The sequence below is a fragment of the Mycteria americana genome, chromosome 18, assembly GCF_035582795.1.
Source record: "Mycteria americana isolate JAX WOST 10 ecotype Jacksonville Zoo and Gardens chromosome 18, USCA_MyAme_1.0, whole genome shotgun sequence".
In the NCBI taxonomy this organism is placed as follows: Eukaryota; Metazoa; Chordata; class Aves; order Ciconiiformes; family Ciconiidae; genus Mycteria; species Mycteria americana.
The window spans coordinates 6,558,628-6,580,787 of record NC_134382.1 but is presented as its reverse complement, the minus strand read 5'-3'; the positions used below and the strand labels follow the sequence as shown (position 1 = coordinate 6,580,787).

At 42.9% G+C, this 22,160-nt stretch overlaps 1 protein-coding gene across 1 annotated transcript; it reads left to right on the top strand.

Annotated features, from left to right (window-relative positions):
* Positions 1-3,391: 3,391 nt before the first annotated feature.
* SLC25A33 (solute carrier family 25 member 33) lies at positions 3,392-22,154 on the top strand. The gene is made up of 7 exons (XM_075520488.1): positions 3,392-3,546; positions 12,811-12,990; positions 16,719-16,796; positions 18,334-18,434; positions 19,577-19,643; positions 20,989-21,272; positions 21,952-22,154. Exons 1-7 carry the CDS (start codon positions 3,497-3,499, stop codon positions 22,152-22,154), a joined length of 963 nt encoding a protein of 320 aa, XP_075376603.1. The 5' UTR covers positions 3,392-3,496.
* The last annotated feature ends 6 nt before the right edge of the window (positions 22,155-22,160 follow it).

Genomic DNA, 22,160 nt, shown 5'->3' with positions numbered 1-22,160 from the left:
CTCCCCAACCACCCTTGCCATAGCACCTTCCCATCCTTTTTCATAGAGCTTGCACAAGTCTGGCCTGTCAGACTCTGCCCGGATCAGCTTCCCCCACGTCTTTGTGCCCCTAGAACAGCTGACCGATACCTTTCCTACTTGAACATCTCGCCTTCTTCCTCTCCCTCCCATGTGATGGTCACCCCATCTGCTGTTGTCGAGGAAGGCCGATTTCTCCTTCCTTTCCTCTGCCCCCTGCTTGAAGCAGATTTTCTTCTGTCGCTCAGGGCAAGCTGCTTCTTTCCACGCTGTAAAGGACTGCCTGGCCCCTCCCCAGGCTGTACAAACCCATTTGATCTAGGAGCTGTTTTCCTAAGTTTGCTGGTGGGCTAGAAATAACCTCCTGCCACTGCGAATCTCTCCACAAAATGCTGCGTTTGTGCGCATTCGCGCACTGTGAGAAGGGCTGCTTTGTCTCTGTGGAACTGGGAGCATAAGGCTGGGGCTCAAAACTGGTTTTGATGTGTGGGGGGAGCTTTTTTGTTTGGGCATGTGGGAAAAGTCTTGGCCAAGCCCTGTCGAACTATGTGTATGTATGTGTAATAGGGCCCTGTGCGTGTGAATACGAAAGGCTAGTGGTCCTGCCTTTGTGCATTTGTAGTTTATATATGTGCGTAAATGAGAATATTTGCCCCAGCTTTCACTGTGTATATGTGTGTGCTGGTTTTGGCTGGGATAGAGTTAATTTTCTTCATAGTAGCTACTAGGGGTCTATGTTTTGGATTTCCTCACTCTCACCCTTCCGATTCTCTCCCCCATCCCACCACAGGGGAGTGAGCAAGCGGCTTGGTGGGGCTTAGTTGCCAGCTGGGATTAAACCACATGTCCTTATGTGAATCCTTACCTATTTGCAGCGTGCATGTCTACCACCGTTGTGTTGAGCTGGAAGTCCTAGCAAAGGGGTCCTTAGAGCCAGTCTGCTTGTGTTGATGTTATCAGGTGCCATAGATGTGTTTTCTCAATGCTTATACCTACCTGGAAGTTTTTTTTGTCATTGCGATAAGGTCAGTGGTTTTTTTTGACTGGTGAGAGGCACTGTAAACAAGGTGGGCCTCCAAAGATCACGTGGTGGTTGAATCAGTATCTCGAGCAAACAAAAGAGATATGTCAATAGAGTCATCCGTGTTCTGATAAACCTGTAATGGTTACCAGATCTCTTCTGAGTCATCTCCTCCCCAGATTTTTTTATTCTTACATTCATTGCATGATCTGTTGGGATTACGCTTTAGAGAAAATTCTCCATTTATCTCACCGTTTCACAGGCCCAGCATCCTTGATACATTTACAACTAGAAAATCCATGTTGCTGCCTGGATCTCTGGTATATATTCTAGGTCATTACAAAGAGTAACTTTATAGAATCTCAAGGATGACTTGGGGTCCTCAGGACCCCAGGATGTATGGGGACCAGGTGGTCAGACTTGTAACTTTGCCTCAGATCCTATTTGCACTTAATGCTGCAGATAGGATATTTGCAGCATTAAAACTATAATAGTTATCTCTATTCATTCCTTAGTTTCCACAAACTCCGTAGACAAGGGATCCCATCACCCTTGTCCATTAGACTGATTCTGCTTCAGTAAATCATTACTCCAGCCACCGCACAAGATCACTTAGAGGCAACCATTCTTTATAGCACCTTAGGATTCATCACCATCACCTCAAAAAGAAACAGAAAGGTCTAGAAGGGCTGTTCTTTGGAGACTGAGGATCCAGGACAGACACACCCAAACAGCACTGACCCCAGGGTGGACCCAGGTATTGCTTCATCTCTTGGTTTTAACCCTTAAGCCATTTTTTTCCTCTGAGTAGGCTGAAGTCGAAATGCTGGGAATGTGCACACCCAAATTTCAAACTCTAGCGCCTCGCAGTATTAGGACTGGGAAGTTTGGTTTGTGCCATAAGGCAGAAGTGAAGTTCATGTCTGGATCTGAATTTCAGCTAGGACGCTGTTTGTTCAAGCCTGTTGTCAAGGGTAATAGAAAACGCGCGTATATGGAAAATATGCAGACCTAGGCTCTTTTTGTAGATTTTAATGTTTTCCTCAGGATTTTAACTTTCATGTTAAAAGCCATTCATAAATGTCCTGGCTGTGAAATTAACCCACAGCATGTAAATTGATGGCATCTATCCTACAGATGAGCGTAAATCGGCCAAAGTTCTTCCACTGACTTTAGGGGAGCGTCAGTTTTAAAAGCCTCATGTCATGTGTCCCTTAAATACAAATACTTCTAAAGATCATCATTGAGCCACCTCTCAGAAGTCCTCCGTGGTCACTTACCCCGCAGTGCAGGTGTCTGAGCTTTCTCCCAGGGCATTCAAAGGACTGGAGAACAGCTGCAGGCTTTGAATATCTAAACAGCACTTTTGATTTTTTTTTTTTGTTGGATTAGTCAAATAACTGAGATGTTTCCTCTGTTCTTAATATAAAAACAGAAGAGCCACTTGCATAAACAAGAGCTTGACATTTCTGGAATCTTTGGGGACTAGGGAGGGAGAAGGACTATTTCCATACTGCTCACTGGATGCCACCATTCAGACACGCCAGGGCACAGGTTACAGCACAGCCTGATTTTCATACGTTTCCGCGGGTCCGTGCCCTTGGCCCATTTGGCACATCTATGCTCTTCTCGCAGGGTCTCAGCGTAAACAAGCTGCCTACCCCACCTGCCCCGGTCAACAGCGTACCGTGAAAGGCCACCTTATCTGCAACGAGATGTTGCTGCCACAGCGGACAGGACTTAGAGCGACGGAGCTGTGCATGCCCGTGGCTCACGGCACGAAGGACCCATTGGGACAGGCTGCCCAGGGGAGGGGTTGAGTCGCCATCCCTGGAGGTGTTTAAAAGCCGTTTGGATGAGGTGCTTAGGGACATGGTGTAGTGGTGGGCTTGGCAGTGTTAGGTTTATGGTTGGACTCAATGATCTTAAAGGTCTTTTCCAACCTATACGATTCTGTGACCCAGCCTGAGCTTTCTTCTCTGCGTGCCAGTTGACGTTACGTCTGTACCCGAGTGCAGGTACGCACCTAAAAACGCGGGCCCAAAGCAAATCCGAGCTTTAGCGTTGGCTCAAGCCCAGCACAGAGATGCTCTGCGGAACTAGCTGTGAGCTCCGTGGAGATACAGGCGGTAGCACAGGACCACGTGTACGTGTACACAGTGGTCGTCACTTCTGCGGGGTGTCTGCACTTATGACGACCAGGCACAGGAACACTCTGCTCTGTATTTCTAAAACCACCATGCCTCACGACGCCATCTTGCTTCGCGCCACGCTGAAGCAGAGCCAGCTCCTCCCGCCCAGGAGGGGGCGGTCCTGCCCGCGGTGACGTCACGCGCGGCCCTTTGACGCATCACGCACCGCCCGCCGGCGTCACGTGCGCGCCGCGGCCCGGCCTCCGCTCCCGCTGCCGGAGCCGGAGCCTGAGGCGGCGGCGGTGGCGGCAGCGGCAGTATCATCATGGCGGGCGCCCCGCAGGAGAACACGCTGCTGCACCTCTTCGCTGGGGGGTGAGTGCGGCGGCCGCGGCGGAGGGCCGGGCCGGGCCGGGCCGGGCGGCGGGGGGGGCGCGGCGTTACGGCCGCGGTGGAGGGGCTGCCGCCCGCCGAGGGAGGCCCTGCAGAGAGGGACGCGGTGGCCTCGCGGGCGGCGGCTCCCCGCCGGGGTGCCCGGCCGCTGCCTGAGGTGAGGTGAGGGCGGGCTGGCGGCAGGGGTGGCTGCGGCGCGGCCGGCGGCCTCCCCTCCCTCCCTCCCTCCCTCCTCTCCCCTCCCTCCCTCCCTCCTCTCCCCTCCCTCGGCGTGCCGCTGGCAACGGGGAAACGGGCGGTGGGCGCCGGCCCCCGTCTTCTCCACCGTCTCCCTCGCAAGCCTGCGTGCCCTCTGAACACGCGTGTCCGTGACAGCCAGGGAGCTTTCTCCTCGCCGCCTGTGTAAGAGAGGCAAGGCAAGCGGTGCCTTTCTAGAATTAGAAAATACATCCTTAGCAAGCCAAGCAGGAAGGGTAAGAAAGGGTCATGGTGCGACTGGAGGTCAGCACTGGGCAGTCAGTTGGGCTGCCGTGACATTTAGCTATATATAATTTCAAAATCTTGCATAGCTGTGGCATTCCCGCTCTGTTAAATGAAACACTTTAAATCCTGCCCTTGCATGTGGCTCGAGCTGAATCAAGCAGGAACTGAGGGATATCATCTGGCAAGCATTGTCCAGACAGCCGGCTTTATGCTTTTTGATGGACCATAGCTTGATTTTGTAAAGGAACATATTTGCACAACGCTTTAGTAAGCTCTGCGTAGGTGACAATTAATAGTGGAGGCTGCGTAACTGCCTGATCCATCTAATTATACTGAAAAGCAAGTACTCCAAAAAGGAAAAAGGGATGGGGGGAAAGAGAGTTAGAGAAGGTCCTGGTACTTCTGAGTAAGTGACCTGGCGTGCCGCACAACTTCTTTTAAGTTCTTGCAAGGAGTTGTAAACTTATTTTTGTCGTGTTAAAAGCTTAAAGTAACAACCCCGCCCCACCACAACCCACCAACAAAAACCCTCTGAAAAGGCTTTGTTAATTAACTTTACTACAGTGATTTTAATAGTAGTCCAGTCAGATCATTTTATGGTGTAAATTAAAAATAAATTTTAAAAAATCATCTCTTAGGCAGATAGTAAGTGCTGTTGTATGTGCTTCTGACCTTATCAGAAATCTTCTTTTGTTTTAATCTTTTTTTTAATGGCTTAAACTATCTAAGTAGTAGAATATTCTGTAGTGCTTGTCAGCTGACAAGAGTTAGGAAGGCAACATAGAAAGTATTGTTAGTTTAAATCTGATTAATGGTAGACCATTGTTTCTTCTGTTGCTAAACAGGAGACTTCAGTGTCCTCTGACACGTCCCTGGAGCCGTAAGTTCATTTAATACAATATTAAACCCAACAAAGCTAAGTTTTTCAGAGACACTGCCCTTCTTCTGCTGACTTGGATACTATGTGTGGTTTTAAGTCCTCTCATTCCCCCGCCTCCACCACTTGCGTTAGAGTAGTACCTGGAGCCTGCGACAGAAAAGGGACCTGAATGTACGCAGGCAACTTGTTTGGATAGTAACAATGCCTATCCAGAACTCTAGGTGTCCTCACATAACTCATCAGACTAGAAATAAATAGGAATTTTAAACTCATCAGTGTTCTAATCTAGTACTGGGGGATCAGCGTCTCCTTTACTCATTTAATGTACCCTCAACCTTCTCTAAGGATCCTAGTAAGCAACCATTTTCTGCAGCACGCCTAGGAAGTCACCAGGTCTGATCTGTTTTTGAGAGAGCATGGGCAGAGAGAATGGAAGCACAGCAGGGACTATCCCCCTGACCACTCTGGTATAATAAGATTGATCTGTTTCTAAAGCAGCGATGAAAATACAGCACAGAGGAAAGAGATGGTCTTTTAGGGTGTACAGGCCTTTAAATGTTCGTTGCTGGACCGGATTCTTGTTCTGCATATCTTGTTATTTACAAAGACACGGAAAAGTGTACCGTCATTTATGTTGCTGTGGTGTTACAGAAAGGCAAATGAGACAGCAAATTTAGTCTTCTCATGCAGCAGCCAATGCTAAAGCGTTTGGTCCACCACACACGCTCCCACCATCCAAACAGTTTATTTCAGAGCGGTTCCCTGGCCAAGGCCCTGAACTTCCATATCCTGTGTGTACACATATCTACTAACGCTATTATCTCTGCTTTTTAAGTGAGAAATGCAGACTTCTTAGGGCTTGCTGGATAGAACAAGAAATTGAACATCCATTTTGAACTGTTGCCCAAGCTATTAAAACACCTTTCTCTACATGTAAGAAATGTAGTGGGAAATAGGTGATGTGTTTGGAGGGGTGCTGGACCAGCCAGCCGACAGACAAGCTAGAAACCCAAATCATGTTAGATACGAGGCTCTGTGCCATGTGTGCCTTACGCATTTTGGTTTTTAGTAGTAGCCGTGGTAAAGGATGCCTGTTCAATAAAATCTGATTAAAGGAGCTCAGCTGTGATATTTTGCTACATCTATTACATCATCAAAGGAATTTTAGAAAGAATTGTTAGTGTGTTAGTGCTTGAGTAATAGTCTCTGTTGAGGTCCTTCCTCAGTCCTTCAAACACCTTTACCTTTGCACTTTCTTTCAGAGAACCCTATTGTAATAAATAGGTTGTATTGTGACATAAAGCTCTTTGCAGAACCAGGACCTTGCATAAAATTACCCCTCCAGCAGAAGAAAGTGTTGGAACTTCAGAATACTTTTAAGTTGTGTAAGATACTAACCTTTGTTCAACTGTAAAGTATTTTTTGCAGATAAAGCAAGAGCAGTCCGTTAGCTTGAAATAATTTTGGTAGAGATGTTATTGGTATTACTATAGCTTCCTGTGAAGGTGAGGGTAGGGTGTGGTGTCAGCTTAAGAAGATGTAATACAGTATCCTTATGTGTGCACAAAAAAGGCAGGCCAGCCCCAGATAGTCTTAATGGCCAGAACAGAAGTGTTTAATACTTCAGAGGCTAGGAGTGATGAAGTGCACTTGAATATTAGAAAGTGTTCTCCATTTGTTGAAAGAGATGGCTTCCTATTAGCTGACTTACTGTAGGCAGACTCACTCATTGGCTTCCTTTTTTTTTCTGTTAGTTCCTTTTAAGGCTTACAATAGTTACAGCGAACCAAAGGGTCTTGGCATTTTGGTGGGAAGATGACTCTGAGGGCAGGGGAGATTTCAGAAGCAGCAAAGAGCATGATGCCTAAGTTGCACAACAGATGTAAGTATGTTTACAAATCTGGGCTCCTGCTTCCCTGCTGAAGTCAGTGCTGTTGTGGCTTATTTTTGTTTGGGAGAAACTGTGGACTAGGCTGCAGCAGAGGTTACTCCGTGTTGTCTTTCCAGCTGGAGTAATAGTGTTTACTACAGGGATTTCCTAAGAAGTGGTATTTGGAGGCTGCAGTGCCCTTCACAGAATTGGCAAAGAGCAAAAACTGGGAACGAACGTTTTATCTTGATTTCATATAGGTACTGCGTGATATGTATTCTTTAGTAGTTTGGTTCAAACTGGGGGGACTGTTTGTTTGAATAAAACCACATTTGTGACATTTTTTTTTCTGTCTTGGTATTGAGGCCTAAGTCCAGAACTCCCTTGCTCCTATGGCTCTGAAAAGCAACCTTAAATACCAAAGCTTGCTTAAGCCACCTGTAAAAGGGTTGGAAGCATACTTTGGGAAGGTTGGTGACATGAAGCTGCTTTGGATTGAGGGTGTAGTGACATCTGTCTCCATGAGCATGGGAGGCTGGTTGTCTCAGTTGCAGCCGAGAGGTGTTTGATGCACTAGGCTGCTGAGAGCCTTGCTTGAAATGTTCAATTTGACCTGGGTTTGCCTGAATGTCTAAAGAAAAGTTACTCCCCAAATTAGTAACCAAACGAGTTGTGGGGAAAGGGACTGGTATACCGCTCCCCCAGATCTTAATTGTTAAGCGGTGTGCTAAGGCTGACAAACCATTTGGGAAATAATGTTTCCATTTGTAAAATGGAGAGAAGCGGTCTTCACCTGAAGTACATGTGTCTGCCATACTGTACGTGGTCCAGGACTGTAGCGTTGATGATGAGGTTGTCTCTCTTCCAGCCCTCTACCTAGTTTAGTTTCTCATGTGCATTATGTAATTCACTGAGAGCGTATCAGCTCAAGGAACACAGTTAAGTGCTTACAGGAATATCTATACCTGATGATAACCTTATTAGCTGGAAATGTATTGAATGCTTAATAACTCAAAATTAAGGCATTAGGAACAGTCTGTATTGTTTTGGTACTCTATTTCCTATGCCATCTGAGAATGCAGCAGCTTGTTTTGTTTACAGTCTTGATGACGCACTAACGAAATATCAAAGATATAACCTGCTTCGCTGTTTATGCTGTGCACGTCGTGCTAGAGCATGTGGCACGTTTTAAAAAAACAGAATGAAATTCCTATTGCAAATACAATCTCGTTTAAAACTTTTCACGCTTGCTGTGAATATACCGCTCACTTTGGGATTTCCTTATCTGCCTTCATGGGCATGATCCTATGTCAGCAACCAGGAAAGCAGATAATACTCTGCGCTGTTAGTGCCATGGTTTAGCTGTATCCCTGGCTGTCCCGCTGAATCCAGTCTTGCAGCTGTGTTCGGGGAGCTCTACAGGCTTCTGAATCCATCAGAGGGGTCCAGTCAATAGTACCAAATGATTTCCCAAGGTGTATTTTGATGTTTAAAGCCGTATGTGGTGCTATCCATGAAGTGTGAATTGACATATACTTGTCAGCCTGGTTCTTAAAGTGGCCTGTTAAGTATAGTTGCCAGACTATTTGCACTAATACTTCTCTTGCAAGTGTTTCACTTGACTCCTGTCTGTCAAAATTTCACTGCTAAATGTTGAGAGTAGTTGCTGTCCTTTGGGGAGGAAGAGGTAATTTCAAATGCTCACACAGCAAAATGTGTCAGGCTGGGTTATAAGTTACAGTTCCTCTAACCAAGCAGCTCATCATCATACTTGCTCACAATCTTGGTAAAGTCGGTGGTACTCTGCTGAAAGATCATTAAAGGTCTGGATGCTTTTTTTGGTTTGTTTTTGTTTTGCACAACTTCCTTTAACATTCAGCATTGTGTTGTTATTTGCGTTAAGAATATTGCTCAGTGATTGAATCTAGGACAGATGAAGTAAGCCCTACTCTTAATTAAGATTCTTGGCATCTATATCAGTTGTGCTAGTGGGTGCTGAGAGTCTATTTCAAATGCAAGTCATTGGTATATCGGGGGTGGACTTTGTAAAGATAGAAAGCTGGCAGCAAGAGAAAAAATGGAACTGGATTTTGAGATTTACATCCTTGGCATGTTTTTTAAACGGTGTTTTCTTTTTATGGAAGTAAATAATTTTTCTGCAGCTCTTAATATATAGTACATTATGTATCTCCATAAACACAAAGTATGTTTCATGTTCTCAGACCAAGTTTCCTTAGTTCCTTTGTTTGGACATCACAAAGCAGAGAACTGTATTTTACTGCTGTAATGGCAATATATGCCTGGCCCATCACGTAACTAGAGGAGGTGTTCAAAGCCTGAAGTACAAACACTGTTTTCCTGGCAGTAAGTGACAGGCCGAAGCTGATGAATTGTTGGGTGTCTCACACTGAAGAAATTTTGTATCTGCAATACCTGCAGAGCATGGCTGGGAACCTCTTGTTGTATCCCTGCCATGGGACCTGTTGAAGGTACTCTGCCACAGTGTTTTGTTTCAGAGGAGGTTTCTATCTTTTGACTAAGGACAGATTTAGACATTGTTTTGGGATTTTTGCAAGAGGCTAGTGCAGTAAACACTGCTTAACATCTTCAGAACTGTAGTTCTGCACTGATGTATCAAAAAAAACCCCTGACTCAAACCAGTATGAAGACTTGCAGCATAAGATTTTCCCAAATGAAATTTTTCTGGCTATCTATCCATAGTCTGAATCTTTCAGGGTTTATGGCTGTTTGTGTAGCTGAGGAAGGCTGGTTGTTTTTCCTTTCTTCTCAGATGTAGGCATTTGGAACACCCTAGGAATACAAAGTGTTTCTTTATGCACAGTGTGTTATTTTTCCATCTTTCCAGGGAACAGAGCAACACCAGGGTATGATGCATAGAATTCCCATGTGGAGGAAAATCAACTCATCTGAAAAAGCTGCCCAATACATCAAAGTCCTTCCTTGAACTATCTGCTGCGTATTTATGTTTGGGACATAATGTATGCACCCTGTTGACCTTCTGAGAATTGCTCTGTTAGATAATGCTTTTTTCTTAAATGTCACACTGACAGCATAAACTCTGAGCTGTTAAAACTGATGATGCAGATATTAACTCATTGTGTTGAATATCGGAGGATTACATATGCATTACCAGAAGTACTTAAATATTAAAGGCTGCATAAATTAACTGGATTATCAAACTGGAAGGATGAAAGGCAAGGAGTGGGCTAGGAAGGCAAGAAGACAGCTGATGTAGGAGAGAATATGCCAGAGAGGCTAAAAAATTGCATGGCAAGATGTCACTCTAGACTGAGCAGCTGGTAGTTCAGAAACAGCAAATGGAGTTTGTGTTCTGAATTTATGAATCGTTACTGTGAAAGTGTTGTTTTAATGTTCATAAATGTGAAATGAATGAGGACTGAAGACGGAGTACACAGTAGTGGAGTGTTGGTAGATAAATGAATTGGGAATTAAGGCAATCAAATTCTCTTCATCGAGTTCCCACAGACTTACAATTTCTCTTGAGCCTGTTGATTAGTCAGGTGTTCATTATACATGTGTCTGTATTGGATATACACAGTAGGAAAGGTGGCAGTGGGGATGTGCGAGAGGGATCCTCGAAACACTTTCTGCTCCGAGTTATAAGTGTGAGCTGTGGGAACAGGAAAGGTTTTGCTGGAGAAGCCATTCCTGACCTCTCTCTCTTCCCCCCAAGATCTAATTTCAGAGAAATGTGAGCACGTGAGATGCATCTGACAAAACAGAGAAGGATAAACTGAAGCGATGTCCTCCAGGGTGGTATTGACACAACAGAAGGCTCGTGTCCAAGCCCTGGTTCAGTACACAAAATAATCAGAGGCCTGATAAGGTCTCTGTGAACACTGTCATTTTTGAGCCAAATGACACAACTTCAGCTGCTGTGTACCTAGTTTCATGAACAACTTCGTGACTTTATTCAACAGTCAAAGCATAAGTGGTTTAAAAGGGATAAAGGTAAAGCTCTTTCTTATAGTATTTGTCACTCTGGATGTATGGATTGTCCCTAGTTTAGGTTTTTTCCCCTTTCAGCAGGGAAGAGGAAGAAGCAAGAACTTAAAGGAGAAACTCATTGAAGCATGCTGTTAAATCATATTGCCAGTCTCAGTGAAAACAGAGTTTCTTCTGTTGAATGTGTTTGTATCTGAAGAGCATAGTGTTTGGCATCATGTACTTAGACAGAATCTCGCAGAACATGAAAACTGTAGTGAGGAAGTTGTATTCCCCGGCCATGTGGTCTGAGATGTCCTTTTGAACCGTATAAAGAACCTTAATTTTTGTGGTTGTACAGCCAGGGTGGTCAGGCTGTTAGTGCAAGTGCAGGGGCTTCAGGGTTTTGGCAAAGAATGGTTACTGTTTGATATAAGACGTACTGTTTCAGCAAGCAAAATAAGCTGTACTGGATAAAGCATTTATAAACTAGTACGTATTTACGGCTTGGATTTTTCTGCTGTTCTTCAATTAACATTTTCCTTGTGTTTTAAAAAAAGATTCCCCTAGTAAAATAGTTCATGTATAGATGGGGCTTTAGAAAATATGTGCTAGTACCTTTATTAATGTCCTTTTATGGATCTCTGTTCCCAAATTAATGCATGCAAACTTCTTATGACTTCAGCAAGCACTGCTTTTTTTTATGCGCAAGAGAAAGGATAGGATTTTTTTTTTCAATTCATCTCCCTTTCATGGAAAACTACTTAAATTACAATTTCACATTCACATCAAAGAGAGTTAAGTTGTTGACTTATGGTGTTTTTTAAGGAAAATCGCAAACAGAGGTTTTTGAAGGAATCACATGCTTTGACACTTGTGTAAACAAAGAAAATATTTCCTAGTCAATAGGTTCAGTTGTAGTAAACGCCCATGGAGAAGAACTGAAATCTTTAGTTAAATCTTCCTAAATCCCAGCGTGTTCCATTAATAAAATTTAGATATAGTGCCTTTTAGCCAACCTCAACATTATGTTTAATTGTGAAGTTTGACAGAAGGGACATTCAATTACCAAAGAGGAACAGCAGCAGAGAGAGAAATGGTTTGACCAGTCACTTTCCAGATCAGTGATTAAAATTAAAATTAAGAGTCATACACCTTATATTCTTGGCCCGATGTGCTTTTTCTGAGGCTCAGTCTGACTACATTAAGATAAGTATATGCCTATTATAGGATAATTTAGTTCTTATATATATATATCTTTATATATGTGTGTGTGTCTATATATGTATGTATATATACACACGCATATATGTGTGGGCGTATAGTATTTTATTTTTGTCCTTCTGTTATCAGAGTATGGGAATTCTGTCCTTTAGTACCCTTTTTGTCCTGTTATTCTGTTTTCCCACCCTCCCTCTCATCCTTGCAGCTTCCTTGCCCCCACCCCCCAGAAAAGTAGTTGATATCCATTGTTTTTAAGAGAGCCTAACTTAGTGTAGTTTTGATATTTTCTACTTCTGAAGACAGCTGTTTTAATCGTAAGTACTGAAATGGTGAAGAATTATATTGCCGTGTTTTCAGTCTATAGCATCCTAATCCCCAGTGGCTTGTTCTCATCTGCCAGCTTCCTGCTTCCCATAAGAAAAATCCATCCAAGGGTATGTATGTTCTAGGACAACAACCTCGGAAACATGGATGCCTTTGAAGTTTTTACAGGCAGAATTCCAAGTCCTGGCAGAACATGGGACCAGCACATGGTCACTCAGGGATTTTTTGTTAGTGCTGGGTATCATATTTGTGTTTACCAATCTCATCACTACACATGATCATTATCACAGTTTCTCAACCTTCTCTCCTCTCCCCCAGGGCTTAGGAACAGTCTCCCTTGCCTAGTGACAAAACTGCCCTGCTTCCCAATAATTTGTCCACAATGCAGAGCAACTGGAGACAAGTCTTCACATTTTATTTATACACCATGCTGTGATGTGACACATCTGTGCAGCTATGTTTTCCTGACTCTGTCTTCTGTTTAAATTGTATTTTACAGATGCGGAGGAACAGTTGGTGCCATCTTTACATGTCCCTTAGAGGTAATAAAGACTAGGCTCCAATCTTCAAAGCTAGCCTTCCGGGCTGTCTACTACCCACAAGTCCAGCTGGGGACCATCAGTGGTGAAGGAATGGTCAGGCCAACATCTGTATCACCCGGGCTCTTCAGTGTTCTCAAGTGAGTACTGCTCCTCCTGTCATTCAATGTTGCTTGATACCAGTGCTCTGAGTTTCAATTCCTCTGTGCAAACATGGAATGGAGATTTTGCTCCAGACTTGCACTGGAAGGATTCACGTCAGTTGGGCTTCTGCCTTCAGCAGTAGAAGGATAAATTATTCTTTTAAAAACACATACATATTCAGGATGCCTGAGCATTCCTTTGAACTTCCACAGAAATTTGTTTCCACCACTTAGAAACTTTCCAAAGTGAATTGATTTGAATAAGTGTCTGGAGGTGTTATTTTTAAATTGTCTCCTCACATTTAGGCTTTTTGGTAGTTATGACTTCCTAGGGATCAATACACGGGACATACTGTAAACTCTCGATATGCCTTAGCTTGTGGGAACTATCACACAAAATATTCTGGAGGAAAGGGTTTTTTCTCTCTTTCAACACTGAAAAGTGTCATCTTTGTCTCTTATTGGGAATAATCATGTTTACTGTCTCCTTTGAGCACTGGAACAGGTAATCCTTACTAGTTGGGGCTAATTCTTGGCAAATGATTGAAGGACTGAATAAGCCATATAGGCTGTCTTTTTCTTTTTCCTGGAGCCGTTCCCAGTTTGCTTTGAGTAGGCAGTAGTATTGCTGCCCATACTATTTACCTGTTTGACAGAGGGAAGTTTTACTTCCTCTCTTGACGCACTCTCTCTTTGGAGCGTCACGTAGAAGCGAGAGCCTGTAGCCTTCCCTTCACCTTTAATGGACCAGCATTGTAACAAGGTTTCTGATTCTCTGCACTTAGGGATGCATGTCAGCCCCTGATCTGTCTTTGAAGCTGGCCCTGCTTTGAACCAGATGACCTCCAGAATTCTGTGTTCCCATATATTTTAAGTTATACTTGTCTGCACTCTTGTGTGGATGATCTATAACTGAAACGTATGGGAGTGGGAGAAGGACACTTTTTGCAAAAGCAGTCTTGCTAAAATATAATGTCTAATTGGGGTCTTGGAAGCTTTTGTCTTTTCCTCAGCTATAGCTGACTTAATGAGCTCTCCTCTGTTTGCTATTAGATGTTGTCTTTGCCAATTATTATTATGCATCAATCCTATTTACACCTGTATTACTTAGGATCTCTGTTAAAAGCCTTCTGTGTGGTTCACACTGCAGCAGTTGATGCTCCAGCTGTTCCCTTTTTAGATGTGTATTCATAAAGAGGAGGAAATACGAAATCATCTAGCTTACAAACTGCTGAATACTTTTACCAGCAACTCTGAAGTCCAAATCTCTACTACTGTCTTTCATATCAAAGCACCATAAACTTATGGTTCAGATCTCATGCAAATGGATTGAGTTTATTTGGAGCATTGGGCACCCCAGGGTGATGCAGAGAGGTCCTGTTTAGATCAGGTAGCAGAAAAGCCAAAGAAAATAACGACTAGCAAAGCAAGTTGAATGATTTTATGTAAGGCCAACATGCTTGGCAGATTGCCTGGGGAGAAGCTGCACAGTTATATAACAGTACAGTGCTAATTCAAATTCTCTGCAGAACTATCTGGCTAGAGTCATTCTGGGACTTGAGTTTCTGTATTGTAAACAGTGCCTCTTTCCCCTGCCAAACATTTCTTTGTCTATTCAGAGGTGAGTCTAGAGCAATTCGTGACTGAAAATGCAAGGTAGTGCCAGTTGTCTTTGATTTTAGTCTCCTTTCCCTTGCTATCTTTTCACCTTGCAGCATTGGACTTTAGGCAGCTGTAACTAAAGGGAGTGAAAACTTCAAGGCACAAGGCCCTTAATTCATCCTCTTGGCCCATCTTTTTCTGGGGTTGTTTGTTTTTTTTTTGTTTGTTTTTTTTAGGGAGAGAGGAAATAGTTTAAAATTGGGTCAACCTTTTAATACGTTTATTAAGCTCATTAAATTTGGTGACTATGATCTTGATTTCATTTCACTTCAGGAGTTGCTCAGGTGCATGTATCGCCAAGTTTTTGACCTCCTTACTTCAGAGGATTGAGAAGTGAGAGCAAAATATTTATGCTGTCATTCCCTTGCAGGCAGCATCTATGACGAACAGATAATGCTATTGATTATGATCTTTCTGATAAAATACAAATGTACAAAGGAAGAAGTGAAGTTAGGTCTCTTGCTTTTACTCTTCCATCCCTTTCTCTATCCTGGTCATGCATGTATTGCCAAACTGGATATGACTTGGGCCTTCTGGTTTGGGAAAATTGTATGGCTTAAAGAAGCAGCCGTTAGAGTCCTACATATAAAATCGTTCTATAAGAGTTAAAGGTGTTGACTATGAAAGCCCTTTAACTGCTGTAAATAGAAAGAAAGTAGGTACTCAGGAGGGCAGGTTAAGCCTGCTGCTGAATAGAAAGCACTCCAGAAGGACAGGCTGTTTTTGTCTAATCCATTTAAGATTCTGATGAGTCACCCCAGCTGGAATCTGCAGTCGTGACTGTTAAGTGACAAAGAACAAGTAGTTGGTGGATCTGTCTCCTTGGAGACACTCAGCCCTGGAGTTTACACAGAAAGTTCAACTCTCCTGCAGAAAAAGTGTTTCAGAAGCTCCTATATCTTCTCCTGTCTAATGAGCTTGGCTTTGGAGTCTGTGGGGAACATTCTCAACAGTGCTAATGACCTAGGAAGCAAATTCTGAAAAACTGGCAGTTCCAACAGGTGCACGTGAACTACCCATGGAACCTGGTGTTATCTGGATTTTCTTGCATGATTTTCACATGGTGAGTTCAGTTAAGAGGACTGCTGCCTAGCAGATTGTGCACTGAAATCCCAGTGATTATTGGACTGCACCTGGCTTTCACTGGTAAATACCTGGCTGTTTACTAGTGTTTGGCTGTTGTTTTAGTCCTTGTATGTCTGCTGTTAGTAGTGCAAGGAATTTGTAAGATAAGTCTTCTTTAATGAGGCACTTCAGCAAGGTATGGTACAGAAGTTGGCAGCTGCTGGGGAAGCTGTCCAAACAGCTCATCTTCTTGAGAGAAGTCCTAGCCCAGCGTGCCTTCTGAGGTGTGAGGGAAGATGGGTGGAAGTGGCTTTGGAAACCTGGGCTGTAGCAATTGCAGAACTGCAGGAAAGCATCATTTGGTGATCTTCCTGCTTTAGACCTGATCATGAAGTCCAGTCCCGACGGTGATTCACAGCAGTACCTCTGTAGTTGGAGTTTACTTGGGAAAGATGATGTGAACTCTCTTGAATGCCCTCAAAACCAGATATCCCTGAACTACCTGGGGAGACATGGCTTGTAGTATGGTTGCCACATTCAACTTGCACTCTGGGGAAAAAAAACATCACTAGGTAACGGTGAAAGGGAAAAGGATTTCTTTTTTTTGTGTCTCTATACAGGAAGCAAACTCCTGAATTGCTTAGATACAGAGAATGCCAAAAATATTCTTTGTTCATCAGAGTCAGCTACCACTGGCTGCTCCACGAAACTTTAATTCAATTGCTGACAGCTTTCAAAGAATGGAAATTATAACCTTGAGCCATATGACACACGTTTGCCTGTAGTGCACTGAAGTTTTATGGTATAGTGGCTTTTATTCAGTAGTGTATAATTCTGCTAATTTTCAAGTATATTATGTAGCTTAAAAGCTAACAGCTTCACAATTAATACTCATTGCTTTTGTACAGTTCTTTTTACTGACTGTCTGACAGAACAAGAAGCATAACTTTTAACCCAAATACTATCTTTTTTTTTTCCCTGTTTGTTTTTATTTTAAGGTCAATTCTGGAAAAAGAAGGACCAAGGTCACTCTTCCGAGGGCTGGGTCCAAACTTGGTTGGAGTTGCACCATCAAGGTAAATAGTTAAACTATTGCTAAAAGACACATTTAAGGTACCAACCCAAATGTTGCAGTGCATTTGTGATTCAAAAGAATAGGTCATGAAGTTATCCCATTTTTAAACTGAGATTTGTGCATGTATACTGCACAGTATACATACTAAGAAATAACTTCTAAAAATCTGCTTTACACTTGTATAACTCCGGAAGTGCAGATTAAAGAAGGTACTTAAATTCCAAGTCATTGCAAGAGCCACTTACCATGTGCTTGAGAAAACAAGAGAAAGTAGTGCAGAAAAATCTGTAGGATTAATATTTGCATTTTTCTAATATGATCTGCTGCTTCCCTGCAAAAACATAAAAATGCTTGCCAAACACTGAGTAGGAGCTAGATGCCAAGGGAGAGGAGTACCTATCTGGTCCTTGATTGCCTAAATTCTTCTCAAATGGAAAACTGCAGCTGAGGGGGAAAGATGTGCATTGCTGCCACAGAACCCCAAAGGGGTGTGTGTGCCCTCTTTTTTTTAAACAACAACAACAAAAGTAGCTACAAAGTTTGTTTGTATTTGGAAGTCTTGCAGGCATCTAAATGGTTTCCACGTGTACCTATGACTGTCCCATTCTTGGCAGGGCTGAAGATCTTTGTGCCTAGCAGATGTTAAAACTTGTTAGCAATCAGGAAATTGGCAGATGTTCTCTGCCTGAAACGGAACCAGTTAAAAAGGAACTTGAAGAGTGGTGTACTCCCTCTCTGGCCTCTTGCCTAGTAGGTAGGATGTTCCCCCGGAACTGGGAATCTTATTTCTGTACAGGTAATCTTTGCAGCAGGGATCTGAATCCAAGACTGTCTGCTTTTTCATGCAGCTCACTCATGGTGTCTTTTGTGTTCCTGCATATTTTTCCATAAATTGGATTGGAATAAGGTACTTTACGGAAATTCTCAAATTGTAGCCACGAATATCCACCTTTTTCTAGCAGTTCACTTCAAGGAGCTGTTATCTGAAGCTTCTGAAGAAGCTGTCTGAACATACTTGGTTCAGACAGCTTCTTACCTATCATATTGACTGTTGCAGATCAGCTGAGCTTCCTCTATTTGAGGGATTTGAGGTGTGTAAAACTTTTCATTTCAGTCCAGGGTTAAGCATTTAAAGCTAACGCAGTTACAGTGCTGAACAAATTTAAGGAAATATAAACTCCAGGTGGGAAAGCGACATTCCCAAGTTTACAAAGCGTGTTTAAGGCCAGAGCTGATGTAGGTATCCAATCTAACTTGCTTTATCTGCGAGAGCGTGTTGCCTCCCATCTCAGACTTGGTGTGAAAGTAAAATATTTCTACCCTGTGGGTGTCAAGTCAGATAGCGGCATTGTAGTGTAAGGAGGGGAAAAAAAAAACCAAACTGTGTCCCTGTAGATGGAAGTAGTCATGTGGAGGCCACTTTGGAGGGAGAGTCTTGTTTTTCAGGCGGTGGAGGGAAGAATAGTAATGTGTCTAATTTGATGTTGTGTATATTACATTGCTTTTCTTCTCTTTTTTTTTTTTCTCCCCTCCCACAGAGCTGTCTATTTTGCATGCTACTCCAAAGCCAAAGAGCGATTTAATGGCATTTTTGTGCCCAACAGCAACATTGTGCACATCTGTTCTGCAGGTTCTGCAGGTATGTATTTGTAATTCATCTTCCATATGGTCTGCAGCAATACCCCAGTGTCCAGCCCCTCGCCAATAGCAGGCAATACATGCATTGGCATCTGTGTGGCTCTGAGAGGCACCTTAATTCTTTAAAGTATTTATTCCAAGCTGTTGTTGCTACAAGACTTCTTCTGTCCCTCTCAATAGTTAGGAAATGAATAGAATGAATCGTAAGGCGGGGACTGGACCTTCAGTCTGTCTGTACAGGGCCTAGGCTAACACACCAGTCTTGGCTGACAGCTCTGGGTAACTGTGGTATGTGAATGAGTACAGAGGCCAGTATGTGGCACGTTCTGAAAATGTACACTTAGTTTGAGGTTGTATGTACCAGAAAACAGGAGTTTGCTAGCTCCTAACTTACCTTGTCTACAGAGGAACTGCTTTCCTCTTCAACACTTTGAAATAGTTCTAGATTGTTGTTCGCTAACTTGGGGTGAACTTTTTTACAGCTGCAATGGTATTGTAATGTCTCTGAATGCAAGAAAATAAATATTAGTAGACACCAGCAAACTTTTGATACTGTTTTAGCCAAATTGTTTTAGGATGTTGTATTTTTCCTACCAGGATGGGGAAAATAGTTTGTTCTTGTAGGAAAAATGCTGCAGAAGAGCTCCACTAGTCCAAGCATCAGTCACCAGAGTGATCGTTAAAAATATCTTTCCCGAACTAACCCCTTAATCACGGGTGGATTCTGTTAATGAGATGGCTCAATGGCACCACCTAGAGCCTTGGGGAAAACAAAGGACTAGTACATCTGTGTGTTCCCCACAGGCTTCCTTTTATCTATTATTCTAAACCCCAGTCAGTAGGTAAGGTATCTTGTCTGCAGCAGTCTTTAGGAACACGAAGTACATATGAAAATAGGTGCAAAAAGGAAGAATCCTTTAAGAAATTCCAAGGCCATTGGTCAATACCTCCTGAAGTTTAACATGAGATGGTTCTCTGGCAAGAGAGGGATTGTAAGCTACGCACCTGCGTGTCTTTTGAAACTTCTAGATAGAGCTGGTAACTAGAACTGTCTCACTGCACAGTGTATAAAGTTCATGTTTGCCATGGCAATACACCGGCCCGGATTCAGCTATACTTTTGGTTTTCTTTTCTTTTTTTCAGCCTTTATCACAAATTCCCTGATGAATCCTATATGGATGGTGAAAACCAGAATGCAACTGGAACGGAAGTAAGTAGCTGATTGAGGGAGATTGGATGCCACTGAGTGGCTAAGGGAGCCTCTGGAAAACAACTTTCATGTTTTTACTCATGGCTGTTTGTACTTTGATAGATCTTGCCCAGTTGTTTCCCTGACTCTCAGTTCCACCTTTCAAGCCACCATGCTTCTGCCTGGTCAGACTAAAGGTTAAGGTTCTGTGTGTCCTACTCCAGTTTGATGCACAGTTACTATTGAGAAGGATGTGGAAGTTGCCTTGAGTGCTGAGTTAGGTTCAGTTTCTGGTTTCACTGTAAATCTTAAGTAAAGTGGGGCATACCATTAATTTTCTCTCAGATTCCTGCCTACAGAATCTTCTGTACTTCAGGAGTTGATGTTGAGGATAACTATATCAAGGACTGAAATGCTTTGATATAGCAATAATAGAGGCTATGGAAAGGCCAGAAGAGCTCATGTGGGAGGCTGAGCGTGAGGTTGCAGTCTGTGTCCCATTTGGCAATGTCACTTGTGCTACTCCTAGATCATACAGGTGTGTGTCCTACTGCAACAAACCAAGGTTACTGATACACAGCTACGTAGCTGTAAACAGAAAGGGTGATGTTTTTAAATAGTAATGAAGCCACATCAGTTTAGTTTCATAAAACATTGTAGAGGCAATAAGAATCTGTTGCAGTGGTTTAATGTTCTTTTGGTTCCTTCAGCATTGTGTTACTGTTAACCGTACCGCCTGAAGACAGGGAGGGAATTTGACAGTAATATCTTTTAGTTGAGTGTTTTGCAGTCACTGGTGGATATCGAAGCAATTAGGGACTCTGCTAATAATGTGACTGCTTAGAATGAAAATTCCTTCCTGCAAGGACTTGTTAGGCTAGATAAGAAGGATCCTTTAAGGCACCACAACTTATAAATAATTTATAAGACTTAATTCCAGCACTTCACAGGGTGGCCCCTTTGAACTGAATGCTGCCTTTTAAAATGAAGGATCGTTTCTCATGTAGCAGACCTCTGTCTCTTGGCCTGCTGAAGATGGCTTTAAATGGAATTACTAGTTTAACACACAAAGCAGTGTCTCTTCAATGCTTATTGTCTTCTAAAGCATTGGTGTGAACTGTGACAGACTGGATAGAACTTGAGCTGAAAGAATTATTACGAGTATGTATTAGTGAATTAGCAAAGCCAAGTTTGCACTCTTAGCATCATAGTCCTGCTCTATGCAGCTTTCCTAGAAGATTTTTGGAGTAAAACTTAGCAGAGAATCATTTCTGTACTTATAAAAACTATTGAAAGCCATGAGTGTTTTTCTAATATTAATTCTTTTTCTGGGCTCATTATATGCTCTGTTCTGTTTATTTTTTAGAGTCAGGGGTTCAAAACCAATGAATGCTTTGCAGTGTGCTAGATATGTTTACCAGACAGAAGGTATCCGCGGCTTCTATAGGGGCCTGACTGCCTCCTATGCTGGGATTTCTGAGACCATTATCTGCTTTGCTATTTATGAAAGTTTGAAAAAGCACTTAAAGGAAGTCCAGCTCTCCCCTTCTCCTCCTAATGGGACCGAAAGGAACTCAACAAACTTCTTTGGACTGATGTTTGCTGCTGCTGTTTCCAAGGGCTGTGCCTCTTGTATCGCTTATCCACATGGTATGTTAACTTTTCCATTTATGACTGCAGTAGAACAGCTGTTGCCTGTAATCTGAGACGAATGATGGGGTTTAAGGCTGTAAAATTCTTAGTCGTTTGAATGGCCAAATGCATGTTACTGTGGCGTGTGCGTACGCTTTGGCATTTTCAGTACTGGTGCCGCCATTCCTAGTTAGCCACATAGTTGGTGATTGGCACTTCCTAGTTTAAAAACAACTTAAAAAAATGCCAAAAAGAAATTGAATGCCTAATGCTTCTGTTCTCACTAGTAGCCTCATCTAGCTGAGTACCCAGAGCCTTTGGGATTCTGTGATCAAGTGGTGGGAAACACCTGTGGGCTGAGCAGTGTTATTCTTTTTGGATAGATGTGAATGTTATCATGGTTATATAGAAAGAGCAATATTGATTATGTGAGCATCACTGAAGCATTTAGTTCTGTAGTAGCTTGAATGAGCAAATAATCCATTTATTCCACATGAAAGGGAACTCATCTTTAACTTTGCTTCTTGCCTGAAGGGCAATGTGTACAGGATCCCATGGCTGAAAGTACGGGCAGGCAATTGGTACAGGAAGGTTTTCATGTCCCTGGGTTTTGCATACTCTTTCCTGGTAATGGCATGTTTCTCACTGGGAAGGTTTAAGTCTTGTTAACTTTGGGCTCTGTTTTACTTTTCTGCAGAGGTCATACGGACACGGCTGCGAGAAGAAGGCACTAAATACAAGACTTTCATTCAGACAGCACGTCTGGTAGCACGTGAAGAAGGCTATCTCGCCTTCTATAGAGGACTCTTTGCCCAACTCATCCGGCAGATACCAAACACAGCCATTGTGTTGTCCACCTATGAGTTAATTGTGTATCTGTTAGAAGACCATGCAAAGTAGCAGAGC